The 12,673-nt window shown below is 36.3% G+C and overlaps 1 protein-coding gene across 1 annotated transcript in view; it reads left to right on the top strand.

The window, feature by feature from the left end:
* Positions 1 to 12,673, top strand: part of CFAP54 (cilia and flagella associated protein 54) — a 243,457-nt gene that overhangs the window by 161,204 nt on the left and 69,580 nt on the right. The window contains 2 exon segments of the mRNA XM_032493588.1: positions 3,206 to 3,285; positions 4,829 to 4,998. Of these exon segments, the coding sequence (XP_032349479.1) occupies positions 3,206 to 3,285; positions 4,829 to 4,998 (250 nt within the window).

Below are 12,673 nucleotides of genomic sequence, written 5' to 3'. Positions count from 1 at the left end.
AAGAGAGAGCACAAATAAGCAAAATAAAAAACGAAAATGGAGAAATTACAACAAATAACATAGAAATACAGAATATCATACGAGAATATTATGAAAGCCTGTATGGAACCAAAATGGATAACCTAGAGGAGATGGACAAGTTTCTGGAAACATACAGTCCACCAAGACTGAATTAAGAAAAAACTGACCACTTGAACAAACCAACCACTAGAAATGAAATCAAATTAGCAGTAAAAAACCTCCCTACAAATAAAAGTCCAGGATCGGACAGCTTCACCAGGGAATTCTGCCAAACATACAAAGAACTCATACCAATGCTTCTCAAACTCTTTCAGAAGATTGAAAAGGAGGGAATACTCCCAAACTCATTCTATGAAGCCACCGTCACCCTGACACTACCAGGCAAAGACACTACCAAAAAAGAGAATTACAGACCAATATCACTGATGAACATAGATGCAAAAATCCTTACCAAAATATTAGCAAATAGAATGCAACAGCACATAAAAAAGATTATACATTGTGATCAAGTGGGGTTCATCCCAGGGACACAAGGGTGGTTCAACCTATGCAAATCAATCAATGTAATACATCACATCAACAAGAGAAAGGACAAAAACCACATAATCATCTCAATAGATGCAGAAAAGCATTTGATAAAATTCAACACCCATTTATGATAAAAACTCTCACCAAAGTGGGTATAGAGGGAACATATCTCAACATAATAAAAGCTATATATGACAAACCTACAGCCAGCATAGTTCTCAATGGTGAAAAACTCAAAAGCTTCCCACTAAAATCTGGGATAAGACAAGGCTGCCCACTATCATCACTCCTATTCAACAGTCTTGGAAGTCCTAGCCACAGCAGTCAGGCAAGAGAGGGAAATAAAAGGGATCCAAATTGGAAAAGAAGGGGTAAAACTGTCGCTATATGCCGATGACATGATACTATATACAGAAAACCCTAAAAGGTTCACACAAAAACTACTAGAAATAATCAAAGAATTCAGCAAGGTAGCAGGCTACAAGATTAACATTCAAAAATCAGTTTCATTTCTTTACACTAATGATGAATCAACAGAAAAAGAAAAGAAACAATCCCCTTTAAAATAGCACCCAAAGTAATAAAATACCTAGGAATAAATCTAACCAAGGAGGTGAAAGAATTATACACAGAAACCTGTAAACCATCGATGAAGGAAATTAAAGAAGAGTTTAAAAAATGGAAAGATATCCCATGCTCTTGGATTGGAAGAATCAATATTGTTAAAATGGTCATACTGCCCAAGGTAATCTGCAGATTTAATGCAATCCCTATCCAATTACCCAGGACATATTTCACAGAACTAGAACAAATCATAATAAAATTTATATGGAACCACAAAAGATCTAGAATTGCCAAAGCATTACTGAAGAGAAAGAAAGAGGCTGGATGAATAACTCTCCCAGACTTCAGACAATACTATAGAGCTACAGTCATCAAGACAGCATAGTATTGGTACAAAAACAAACATATGGACCAATGGAACAGAATTGAGAGCCCAGAAATGAACCCACACGTTTTTGGTCAACTAATCCTTGACAAAGGAGGCAAGAATATACAATGGAATAAAGACAGTCTCTTCAGCAGATGTTGTTGGAAAAACTGGACAGCAGCATGTAAATCAGTGAAGCTAGAACACTCCCTTACACCATACACAAAAATAAACTCAAAATGGATCAAAGACTTAAACATAAGACAAGATAGAATAAACATAAGACAAGATAGAATAAACGTAAGACAAGATAGAAGAAAATATAGGCAAAACATTATCTCACATTCATCTCAAAAATGTTCTCCTATGGCATCCTACCCAAGCAATAGAAATAAAAGCAAAAATAAACAAATGGGACCTAATTAAACATACAAGCTTCTGCACAGCAAAGGAAACCATAAGTAAAACAAAACAACAATCTGCAGAATGGGAGAAAATTTTTGCAAACGATGAAACCGACAAAGGCTTGATTTTCAGAATATATAAGCAGCTCATACAACATAAGAAAAAAACAAACAACCCAATCCAAAAATGGGCAGAAAACCTAAACAAGCAATTCTCCAAGGAAGAAATACAAATGATCAATATCAAAGGCACATGACAAAATGCTCAATATCACTAATTATCAGAGATATGAAAATCCAAACTCAATGAGGTATCACCTCACACCAGTCAGAATGGCCATCATTCAAAAGTCCACAAATGACAAATGCTGGAGAGGCTGTGGAGAAAAGGGAACATTCCTACACTACTGTGGGAATGCAGTTTGGTGCAGCCACTGTGGGAAACGGTAAGGAGATTCCTCAAAAAACTAGGAATAGACTTAGCATATGACCCAGGAATCCCGCTCCTGGGCATATATCTGGAAGGAACCTTACTTCAGAAAGACACCTGCACCCCAGTTTTCATAGCAGCACTATTTACAATAGCCAAGACATGGAAACAGCCTAAATGTCCATCAACAGGTGACTGGATAAAGAAGAGGTGGTATATTTATACAATGGAATACTATTCAGCCATAAAAAGCGACAACATAATGCCATTTGCAGCAACATGGATGTCCCTGGACAATTCCAAGTGAAGTAAGCCAGAAAGAGAAAGAAAAATACCATATGAGATCATTCATATGTGGAACCTAAAAAAAAAAAAAGAAGAACATAAATACAAAATAGAAACAGATTCATAGACATGGAATACAAACTTGTGGTTGCCAAGGGGGGTGGGGGGTGGGAAGGGACAGACTGGGATTTCAAAATTTGTAGATACTGACAGGCATATGCAGAATAGATAAACAAGATTATACTGTATATAGCACAGGGAAATATATACAAATCTTGTGGTAGCTCACAGCGAAAAAAAAATGTGACAATGAATATATTTATGTTCATGTGTAACTGAAAAATTGTGCTCTACACTGGAATTTGACACAATATTGTAAAATGACGATAACTCAATAAAAAAAGTTAAAAAAAATAAAAGAATGAGCCTCGGTCTTCTAATGTATGAAATTTAGGGACCCTTGATATAACAATATGTTTCTAACTGTCATTGTGGTTGTCTTTTAGACATTAAATTTCTCAACTAATGATGAGTTTTATAAATTAGAATTGATATTTAAGCTAACTACAGATATCCTTAGTTCTTCCAAAATTTAATGTCTTACAGAGCTATGTTTAAAGGATGAGAGAGACTCAACTTATCAGTTTACAAAAATGGAAGATGACTTCACTCTTAGCACACTAAAGGTAAGATTGAAAATTTTTTCGAAACATAGTACATCAGTTACCAAAATGCCCACTGTTAGGCCATAGACAGGCCGACTTTCAGGGCTGAGTTTGCTCTGGGGAAACCAGGTAGCTTTTTTGCATGAGCATGGGTTGGGGCCGGAGATGGACTCCCCCTGAGAAAAGCAGATGCCCAGAGGTGTCAGACTTTGACTTTATAACCTGGATAAGTTGCTGTGGAAAAGATTGATTACTTGATGGGATTTGAGCATTCCATGCCCTCTGACATTTCCTAGTAACAATATTGATGACAACAGTAACAAAAACAGTACCATTTATTCAGTGCTTACTCCGTGACAGACACTTCGCGTGATTATTTAATTTTCATTAACTCTGATACAGGTATTCATCATTTTTGAGCTATTTTGTGAACCATGAGTAAATTGAGACTTAGGCAGTAAGAAATTCACTAATGCCATGTAACTGATAAAGTACAGATCGTATTCTTAATCATTATAGTAAATTATCCTAGTACTTGTATAGGATTTACTGCTCTATACAAACAAGTTTTTAGAGACCTATTCCTTAAAAGACAGGTTGGTCCCTTTTCTCTTTTGCCATGTCAGGCTGCTATTTCCTATGTAGTGACAGCAGTCCACTATGAAATCTCATTTCCTTCACATTACCAGTTAATTTGAAATACAGTTTATCCTCATTATTCACAGATTTGCTAATTTGCTTATGTGCTGAAATTTAATTACAACCTCAAAATCAATATTCTTGGCTCTTTGGTGGTCATCTGGGGACAGGTGCAGAGCATAGAAAAATTTGAGTTGCCTGATGTGCACATTCCCAGCCATGCTGCCTTTTATGTTTCCACTCTCGTACTGTAAACAAGTGTCCTTTTCATGGTCTATTTATTGTCAAGCTTTTTGCATTTTTATGTATTTTTTGTTGTTGGTGGTGGTGATTTCACTATTTGAAATGGCCCCCAAATGTAGTGCGGAAGTGCTGTCTAGTGATCCTAAGTTCAGAAGGGCTTGCGATGTACCTTACGGAGAAAACATGTTAGACAAGCTTCAGTCAGCCACGAGTTACAGAGCTATTGGCCATGAGTTCAAGATTAGTGACTCTGCACTATATATTAAACAATGTGTCTTTAAATACAAACACTTGTTAAACAGGGTTACATATTGATCAGTTGACAAAAATGCTGTGACCAGAGGCTCATAGGAACCTATCCCTGTATTTCCCCTAGGAATAGTGCTTCAGGATCTGCTAGCTCAGTGTTTGCAGCAACTTTATAGGACACAACTACTGCAAATAAGCATGTGTGAGCATTGGCTGTGCCTACAGTAAAGGCTAACTGTCCTGCATGCTTGCTCTTGTCATTACTTACATTTTCATTCTCTGCTGCCTTTTTCCTGTTGACTGAGCTCTCTTTGATGATTATGTTCAGATTTCCTTTCTGGTCTTCCATTCGTCGTTACTTTTCGGTACATGAACAATATTTGATGAATAAGAATGAGGCACTGTTTGTGATTATGTGGTGTTCCTTCTTTAGTCAGTTTTACTGACAGAAGCAGAGGACAGGCTAAACTCCCTCATATCAGAGATGGAGCCCCCCGGCCATAAGAACCTCTCTCAGTGCTCAGCTGGCGAGTTGGAGATTGTGGTGGAGGCCAGGCTTCAGCTGGCTGCAGTTGCCCTGCAGAGACACCGGGCGGCATACAGGTGAGTCTCTTCATGCCCAGTTTCACCCTAATTTGTTAAATATACCTAAATTTTATATAAGTTTTGTAAATTCCTAGATTAATAGAGCAGACTTGATTTTTATTATTCAGGGGAGTCTTCATATGTTATTACACTTAAAACTATAAGAATATGAAAATGAATATATGTATATTCATATATGACTGAAGAATTGTGCTGTATACCAGAAATTGACACAACATTGTAAACTTACTTAAACCTCAATAAAAAAAACACAAACAATAAAACTATAGTTCTCAGCAAAGTAATTGGTCCATTAAAGCACATAGGTAGGATATTTTGTGTCAAACATTAACAGATTCACAGAGCTTCCCTTTTTAAATTTAATTAATTTATTTTTTAAAAGACAGAACCTAAATTCCTTATAGCTTTTAACAAATAACACCTATGGAGTTTATTTTCTAGACAACCAATGAAAAATATTAAAAACAAGCTCTATTTTGAAAAAATAACATCTTCTAAACTATGCTGTGCTGAGCCACTTAATATAACTATTGTAGGCGGATGATTTTTAAAATGTGATGCAATTGCTAATGTCAGATCTTTCATCTCACTTGTGGTGGTTCTGACCAGGGTGATAGCAATGGAGGAGAGTGATGTCATTGGATTCTGGGTATATTTTGAAAGTAGAGGATTAGAATTTGCTGGTGCATTGGATATAGAGTTGTGAGAAAAAGAGAGGAGTTGTGAAAAAGTTGTCCCTAAACAAAATGGGGAAGATTGTGGGGTGCAGTTTATTTAGGGGAAAGATCAGGTATTATATTTTGGACACGTTTAGACTGAGATGTCTCTTTGAGGTACAACTGAAGATGTCAAATATTCTTGGAGTCTTTAGAATATAGATAGTATTTAAAGACTCTATACTGGATGAGTTTCCTTAGGGAATGTGAGTGATGAAAGAAAGAAAAGGACCAAGGACTGAGGGTTGGGTTTGGTACTCAGACTCTAGGAGACTGGGGAGAAAATGAGGAACTGGCAGAGGAGACTGAGAAGAAATGCCCAATAACATACAAAAACCAGAATATTATGGAATCCTGAAAGTCAAGTGAAGACACTGTATCAAGGAGAATGGAGTGATCACCTGTGCCAAAAGGTCCTGATGGATTAAGATGAGAATAGAGAATTGACCATTGGATGATTTAGCAACATGAAGGTCACTGGTGACTTTGACAGGAATCATTTTAGAAGACAGTGGGGGAAAGGTCATGTTTAGAGTGGTTTTATGAGAAAATGGCAGGAGAGAAATTGGAGCAAATAAAGATGATTCTTTTGAGTTTTACTGTAAAGGGGAGTAGAGGAATAGGGTGACAGCAATTGGCAGAAGTTGGGTTGAGACAAGTTTTCTCGAGATGAAAGTGATGATCTATGCTAAAGAAAATGACCCCAGCAGAGAGGACAGATGTAATGCTCTGATATAATTGGTACAGAGTAGAGTAGGATCCCAGTTCAGTCTTCTCTGTTTCTCTTATACAGAATAAAATTATCCCCTAGCTTGGGATTCCACACTGGTCTCTAGGGACCAGCAAGGAAGCTGCTGCCTGCCCTGAGTGTAGATGGAAAAAGAGTGGCCCAAGAGAAATCAGTCCTCAGATCTATGCTGTTGGCAATTGTGGGGTCCAAACTGGCACTGCCAGTGAAATGCAGAAATTAACCTTGAAACTGGTCCGGCATCACAGAGGTGGAATAAAGGCAAAACCAAAACTGTCTCATAGGGGTTAAACTAGGAAATGCAGGGCTCCCTTGGAAAATAACTCCCAGTAAAGACAGAACACAATCAAATATTATGAACCAAATGAAGAAACAGCCACAAAAGTGAGTTAGCAGACATATCAAATGGCAGACTTTACAGCGCAAGAAACAAACTGTTCAAAAATGTGAAGGATGGAAGAGAATGAGACAAGATAAAAAATGAACAGATGAATTTGGGAAAAAAAACAAACAGTTTTTTTAGAAATGAAAAATAATCACTGAATGGAAAAAAATGATAAAATCAGATGGAAAAACTTTTTTTTTCTCTCAACTTTCTCATACTGAAATTCCATGCATTAAGCTCTATGCCTTAGATTCATAATTTGGAAGTGGAGTTAATTTGTAGATGGTTATTCTCTTTAAACAGGAGAAGCCTACCTGTAGCTTTTGCAAAGGGGAAACCAATTCAGCAGAAATCTCCCTTTGCTTTGATTGGAAACATGCAATCGTCTTAACAGTGTGAGCCTTGCCTGAAGGCTATTCTGTGATTAACCACGTCTAGATTTGATCTGATGCTAGAGACAGTATAGGTTTGGGAGAATTTATCATTTTTGTAGTTTCTAAGTAATAACGAAAATCCATAAAATCTGTTTGGAGTAGTGATTCTCAAAGTGTGGTCTGCAGATCTCTGAGTGTTCTGGAGACCTTTTCAGGGAGATCTGTAAGGTAGGAATTATTTTTACAATAGTTTATAACATAGTAAACTTTTAAAATAATAGCTTATAAAACTAAGATGTCATTTGCCTTTTTCACTGTGTTGTTATTTGCACTGATGATGCAAAAGCAACAGTGGTAAAGCTTCTGGCTGCTCACCGTGAATCAAAGCAGTGGCACCAAGCCAGAATAGTGGTCATTCTCTTCTACATTACTGCACATCTGTAATTAAAAAAAAAAAAAAAAAAAGCCAGATTCACTTAAAAATTCCTTTGATGAAGCAGTAGAATCTGTTACATTTATAAACCCCTATGCTTGAATATATTTTTAATGTTCTGTGGGAATATTAAGTTGGAAATACACCTAAAGCACTTGTGCTGCATACTGCAGTCTGGTGCTTGTCTTGAGGAAGAGCACACGTGTGAATGAATTGAGAGCTGAACCAGTTATTTCCACCCCAACCCATGGGACACCATTTTTATTTGAAAAAACAACTAATGAACTATGATTATTCAGATTTGGGTATTTGACAGGTATTTTGTTGAAAATAAGCAAAAATGAACATGCCACTTCTAGGAAAGCAACTAATATTTTTTGCTGCCAATGATGAAATCTAAACTTTAATAGGAAAATTGGACTTTTGGAAACTTTGTATTTGCCACCATGAACTTGACAGTTAGTTTGCTAATGCTTAGATTTTTTTCTGATGAGACTGATGGTGATATTAAGCATCATTTTTTTAAGTAATTTTTTTTGTAATGAAATGTTTCAACATTAAGGGATATAGCAGGGAGGGTCTATCTCAGTGGTAGAGTACATGCTTAGCATATACAAGGTCCTGGGTTCAATCCCCAGTACCCCCTCTAAAAATAAATAAATAAGTAAATCTAATACCACCACTCCCCCCAAAAAAAACCCCAAAGAAACAAAACCATTAAGAAGTTGAGCTAATGTTTTTTAAATGGCTCAGGGAGCTAATATTTTTTAAATGGCTACTGCATGATGTTGCAAAATCCTAGTTAAGAGAGACCAATAGGTTTTAATGTAACTGAGCAGGAAAAGTTCATCAGTGTGTGGTATTAGATTCCACATAGCAACAAACTTTTAAGGAACTATCACTTATCATATATTGGTATATGAAGAATATTCACAGTTATTTGAAGAGGCTCTTAAAATATTCCCCCATGTCCAATAACCATCTGTGTGAGGCCTAGTCTTCCTCATATGCTTCAATGAAAACATTATGTTAAAACATACTGAACATAGAGACAGGTATGAAAGTCTTTAAGTAGATTTCCTCTTATGAAGTCAAATATTAAAGAGGGATTTGCAAAAAGGCAAAAACAATGGCATCCTTCTCACTAATTTTTTGTTTGTTTGTTTTGGAAAATATAGTTGTTTTCCATAAAAATATATTGACAAGTAACAGGTTTGTGACTTTTATTTTTAAATGAATTAATTAATGTTAATGAAGTTAAACATTTCTCAGTTTAGATTCCAATATGGTAAATATTGATGGAGCTCTTTGGGGGTTCTCAATAATGTTTAAAGGTGGAGAACTACAAAACGTTGATTAAGGAAATTAAAGATGACTTAAAGAAATGGAAGGAGATCCCATGCTCTTGGACTGGAAGAACTAATATTGTTAAAATCGCCGCACTACCCAAAGCAATCTACAGATTTAATGTGATCCCTATCAAATTACCCAGGACATTTTTCATAGAACTATAATCCTAAAATTTATATGGACTCACAAAAGACCCAGAATTGCCAAAGCAATACTGAAGAAAAAGAACGAAGCTGGAGAAATAACCCTCCTAGACTTCAGACAATACTACACAGCTATAGGAATCAAAACATCATGGTACTGGCACAAAAACAGGCATATGGATCAATGGGCAGAATAGAGAGCCCAGAAATAAACCCACGGACATATGGTCAATTAATTTTTGACAAAGGAGGCAAGAATATACAATGGAGAAAAAGACAGTGGTGTTGGAAATCCTGGACAGCAGCATATAAATCAATGAAGTTATAGAATACTCCCTCACACCATACACAAAAATAAACTCAAATTGGCTTAAAGACTTAAATGTAAAACAAGACATGATAAACCTCCTAGAAGAAAACATAGGCAAAATATTCTGGCATAAATCTTAGCAATATTTTCCTAGGGCCATCTACCCAGGCAATAGAAATAAAAGTAAACATAAACAAATGGGACCTAGTTAAACTTACAAGCTTTTGCACAGTAAGGGAAACCATAAGCAAAACAAAATGACAACCTACAGAATGAGAGAAAATACTAGCTAATGATGTGGCTGACAGAGGTTTCACTTCCAGACTGTATAAACAGCTCATACAACTTAATAACAAAAAAACAAACAACCCAATCAAAAAATGGGCAGAAGACTTAAACATTTCTCCAAAGAAGACATACAAATGGCCAATAGGCACATTAAAAAAATGCTCAATATCATTAATTACCAAAAAATCAAAACTACAATGAGGTATCACCTCACACCAGTCAATATGGCCATCATTAAAAAGTCCACAAATGATAAATGCTGGAGAGGGTGTGGAGAAAAGGGAACCCTCCTACACTGCTGGTGGGAATGTTTAAGTATGTAAATTGGTGCTAAGGTTAAAAAAACTCGAGACCCACTTGTTTAGAGTAGTGTCACATTTATAGTTATCTTTAAGAATACAATGACAGTTGATTGATGGAATGATGATTGATTGATGGTTAAAATAGGCAAAAGTATAATAATACACCCTTTTCCCTACTGAAGTTTGACAATAGAATGAACCTTTACTATATGATTTCCTATAGAAAATACATAATTTCAACATATAAATATATATGTAGGAATATTTACATGTTTAAATATACTATATATAATTACACATATTCTATATATATGTAATATATAAAGGGAAAATATATGACTGTATGATTTCCTGTGAAAGCACATAGAACTCTTTTCTCCAAAATGTATCCCAGAGAGCTACAGCAGCTGTAGAAAATATTTCTTGTCAACTTACCTTCATTCTTTCCCCAGCTTTCTATATGTCTTTACACCCTTTTAGTGTGGAGGAGATGAGTGATTTTTTAAAGGGAGGAATAAGGAAATGAGAAACTAAAAATTACAAACTGGCACAGAAAGGAGAAAAGAGTGTCATAATAGGACTTCAATTTGAAGTCCAGATAGAAGTATGCAAATAATGTGCAAGTCTACCAGAATCACCCAATTTTAAATCCATGAGCCTGGCCCTTGGGACAAAACCTGCAAAAACTTTGATGTTACTGCCTTTTTGCAGCAGAGCTGTCACTGGGGAAAGCCTGCTATCAAGATGAAGGAGTTTTCGTAGGTGAACTTTACCCTCCGTGAGCTTCTGTTTGGGCGCTGCTGAGAGTGTTGGACAGTCCCTTTTCCAAATGATGGTTACCTTGACATTTCATGATACTTCTAATAAAATTATATGTCAAGGAAATCGAATGGCACATTCCCTCGGGTGACAGAGTGAGCTGCATAGATTTTATGAGAACAAACTGACCATTTTTTGTCATGAATGTTAATAAGAAGTAAATGGGATCAAAGTTATTCAAACTGTATTTCCGCTTCTTTCAGGACTGCTGCTCTATTTCGGAATAATCCTGTCTTTTTTAAAATATTCCTTTCTATTCTCCTTTTTATTTTGTGTATTGTCTAAATGGGATAACATTTGAGCCTTTTAATTTTGTATCAGATTGAAACTTCCTTCTTTTGGGATTTGGACTGCTTGTAGTGGGTAATCCTCCCACAATTTCTGTCTCCCTAGCATGGAGGAGAAGCTAGAAGTTTTCCATGGTGCAACTAAGCTGTACCACGTGGACTGGGACATACCAATATGCTTCCATTTTATTCACCAAGTTTTGGGATTAATAAGGTTCCAGACCTCGTACCTCATTTTCCTTGAAGTCAGAATTTGGGCTTCGGATTAGAAGAATGGGTTTTCTTCTTCCAAAGTCTGCTAGTTGCCATCCAGTAATAATCTCTGTAGCTACTCAGTAAACAAGGTGTCTTAAAACATGAGTGTATCCTTCATGGAGGTGAGAGGAAATTCCGTACCTGTAAACACACCCAATCAGCATTATGTGTTGTTTGGTTGTTGTTTTCTTGCTTGTTTAGTTTCATTTTTTAAAAAACTAGTAAGCTTAGATAATCATAAACAATACCTTAAGAAATAAAAGTATCTAAACCATTTTAATGACTCGGTAAAGTCTTAGGAGTTTGAAATTCAGTCATTGCTGAAAGGTTTTTTTTTTTTTTTTAATCTAAGCAAATTTTACTTCATACATCATGAAGTGGGTCGTCTCCACTCTCAGGAGTCCAGATAACTGCAAAGCAAGGGACAGAGCTGCAAGCTTTTGTAGAGAAAGGCATTCAGGGAATAAGGAAAGAGTATTTGGCTTCAGTTCATTGGCAGGGGCTGTATATCTGACCTTATTAATAACAAGGACATCATTACAGGTTCTTGGAAGTTAGGGAGATTGGCTGGCTGGATATTCTGGTCAATTGCTGAAAGGTTTTGATGCTGATTACAAACTTAGGAAAAAAATAAATTCCATACCCCCATGTTCCCTGTCCAACTTTATGTACTAATAATGATAATGGCTAATGTGCACTGAGTGCTGTCTGTTTACCATGTGCTCCTGTTTCCTAAGAACACCCTGCTCTCAATGGAATGTCAACTCTGAAGTTAGGGACTATATCCACAGCCCCTAGATTTTTTCCTGGTCTGTAGCAGGTGCTCAATACATATTTTTGAACAAATAATAGAATAAATACCTCATTTAATATCCTTATAATCCATTTCATGAAGACTGTTAAGTAGAATGCAAGGCAAAAGGCATTAAACTGTGCAAAGAGGCCTTTCGTATTATAAAAGGTGCAGTAACAACAGCTGTGTAATAATCACAAATGTGACACCAGGTGACACTGCGCCAGTATAAACAAAATCAAACTTGGTAGAACTGTGAAAGAAAGAGGCCACATTTTATATTAACACAGTGATGAAGAGCATGGGCTCAGGGGCCAGTTGCCTGGTTCCGATCCTGCGGCTTCTTTCTAGCCAAGTCACCTCGGGCAAGTCCTTTAACATTTCTGGGTCTCGATGAACTAATCCATACAATAGGGATGATAGTAATATCTACCTTGTAGGTTTGTGGTGAATTTATTTATTCACAGGA

Source organism: Camelus ferus, chromosome 12, assembly GCF_009834535.1.
Source record: "Camelus ferus isolate YT-003-E chromosome 12, BCGSAC_Cfer_1.0, whole genome shotgun sequence".
Lineage (NCBI taxonomy): Eukaryota > Metazoa > Chordata > Mammalia > Artiodactyla > Camelidae > Camelus > Camelus ferus.
The sequence above is the reverse complement of the archived record's forward strand: the minus strand, read 5'-3'. Positions and strand labels throughout refer to the sequence as shown.